At 40.6% G+C, this 2,704-nt stretch overlaps 1 protein-coding gene across 1 annotated transcript; it reads left to right on the plus strand.

Annotated features, from left to right (window-relative positions):
• On the plus strand, nt 1-1,539 carry LOC131299636 (uncharacterized). The gene is made up of 2 exons (XM_058325220.1): nt 1-158; nt 993-1,539. Exons 1-2 carry the CDS (start codon nt 1-3, stop codon nt 1,537-1,539), a joined length of 705 nt encoding a protein of 234 aa, XP_058181203.1.
• The last annotated feature ends 1,165 nt before the right edge of the window (nt 1,540-2,704 follow it).

The raw sequence follows: 2,704 nt of genomic DNA on the forward strand, positions 1-2,704 counted from the left end.
ATGGACGCCGAAGACCTCGCCGCCGGAGACCACCACCACCGACTGGGCCCAACTACTTTTGTTTCAAAAACTATACCTATTAAACTCAAAATCAATCAAAAACTCACAGATCGAACTCGAAAACGACGTAATATTGCAGAATCAAATACAAAATCCCTGTTAGCATCAGAAAATCAAAACAAAAAAGCTCTATTAACAAGAATGAAATACAAAATCCTCTTCTCGAAATCGACCTATAGAGCACAACAATGGAATCAAACCCATTAACCAGAATCAAAGTCGCATCAAAATAACAAAACAAAAGCCGGAGGAGTCGACGGATTCTGATGTTAAGATCCGAGTCGCCGCGCAAGGGAGACTGGCGCTGCACCAGGAGGAGGAGTGGGGGGGGAGGGCGGTGCCTGTGAGGCAGCAGCCGGTGTGGTGGTTTTGGTGGTGGTGGGAGAGAGGGTGGGGGTACGAGAGAGAGAGAGAGAGAGAGAGAGAGAGAGAGAGAGAGAGAGGTGGGTTACTGGGTTTGAGGAATTGGGGATTTAGAAAAAAAATTACAGAGAGAGAAGTGGTATATATAGGTAAGGGCAAAATGGTATTTTCATTCTTTCCGTCCAACGGAGTTAGGTCCTCTAAATGAAAACTTTAATGAGGGGGTCTGGCCGTAGTGAATTTCGGGGGTGGGGGTGACCGTGAAAAACGAATAACGTTGGAGGGGTGTATAGGTAAATCACCCTACATTTATTCATTCATTCATCATCTATTCATGGCGCCCAATCGCCTACATGATCTCAAAATCAACGACTCGGATTTTTCCAACTCTGCGATGAGTTGGAGTTATTAGAAACAATTGCGAGGTATCAAGAACATAATGGAGAGGGGAGTTCAAGCTTAAGCCGACGTCGCACTATTATCAATCGTGATACTCTTGGCGGCCAAAAAAGGCTCTTTGATGACTATTTTGTAGAATTGCCCGTATTTCCTCCCCACTTTTTTTGAAGGAGGTTTCGGATGAGTTATTCTGTTTTTCTTCGCATTCATGATGCGGTAGTAGAGCATGACTCATACTTCGCCAAGAAAAGAAATTGTGCCAGAAAGCTTGGCTTGTCATCTCTTCAAAAAATTACCGGCGTACTCAGGATGCTAGCCTATGGCATTCCAGCTGATTCTGTGGATGAATATGTGAGGATCAGAGCAAGCACTACAATCAAAAGCCTAAATTTTTTTGTTAAAGCAGTAAATGAAGTTTTCTCTGAAGAGTATTTAAGGTCACCAAATGCCGCCAACATTGCTAGATTGCTAGCGGTTAATGAAAGCCATAGATTTCTAGGGATGGTGGGGAGCCTTGATTGTATGCATTGGAAATGGAAGAATTGTCCGGCTGCGTGGAAAGGTATGTATACCAGTCATGTTCGTGAACCAACATTAATTTTAGAGGCCGTGGCATCATATGATCTCTGGATATGGCATGTTTTTTTCGGGGTTCCTGGGGCTAATAATGATATCAATGTGCCTAGAAGGTCTCCATTGTTTCCTGAGCTTTCTTAGGGACGTGCTCCTCCAATCAATTTCAACATTAATGGTAAAGAATATGATATGGGATACTATTTGACTCATGGTATATATCCACAGTGGGCGACATTTGTGAAAACAATTCCATCTCCACAAGGAAATAAGAAAAAACTTTTTGCTCAACTCCAAGAATCCGCAAGAAATGACGTAGAAAGAGCATCTGCAGTGCTTCAAGCACGATTTGCAATTGTGCGAAGACCAGTATAGTTATGGCATCGTAAAACACTTAAATACATTATAAGAGCTTGCATAATAATGCACAACATGATCGTTGAGGATGAGCGACATCATAATGGAGTAGCTAATCTTGACTTTGATCCATTAGACCACACTCCTCTTGTGGAAGTATCGCACGATAGAACCACTGAACTCATGGAGTTAATCCGATAACATCACCGCATAAGAGACATGGCATCTCATTCTCAACTTCAAGCAGATTTAATTGAGCACCAGTGGCAAATGTAGAGCCAATCATAGGTACTTGTAGTTTGAATTCTCGTTTTTAAGCATTATTGTAATGGCTATGTAATTTTATTTATGTACTATGCAATTTTACTATTGAAATTTTGAACTAAAATCTAGTTCTTCAATTTGGAATCTTATTAGTGTGTATGAAGATGCAAAATACTCTGGTGCATAAGGACCAACCGTGCAAGAAACTATCTTAACGATTCGTACAACAAGACTCGCATAAATCTGTATGAACAAGTTTGTACTTCTAAGGACCAACCTTGCAAGGATTTCAATATGTCTCAGGAGGCAGCAGAAATCTAAGTTTGTACTTCTAAGATTCAAACTCCAGTCTTGAGTCTTGACTCATAATGTGATAGAATTCAGACAATAACACACAATTATGTCATATAGACACTCTTTTGCCTTATTCCATCACAAGAATAAGAGCACTCCTGCTATAAAAGTACAAAAGATACACCAATAAGTGGGCTCTTGCACTTGCATTCTCAGTACATATATAAACATTCCCCATACATGCATAAACCCTTCCACTTCCATAGGAATAAGAGTACATAAGATATGCCAAAAGTTAGGTTCTTTCACTTGTATTCTCATTACATACAAACCACGAAATGGATAAGCTCCACAGCCTGCCATTCAAGGCTTCCTTTAGACAATTCATAAAATA

This window comes from Rhododendron vialii, chromosome 9a, assembly GCF_030253575.1.
Source record: "Rhododendron vialii isolate Sample 1 chromosome 9a, ASM3025357v1".
Classification (NCBI taxonomy): domain Eukaryota; kingdom Viridiplantae; phylum Streptophyta; class Magnoliopsida; order Ericales; family Ericaceae; genus Rhododendron; species Rhododendron vialii.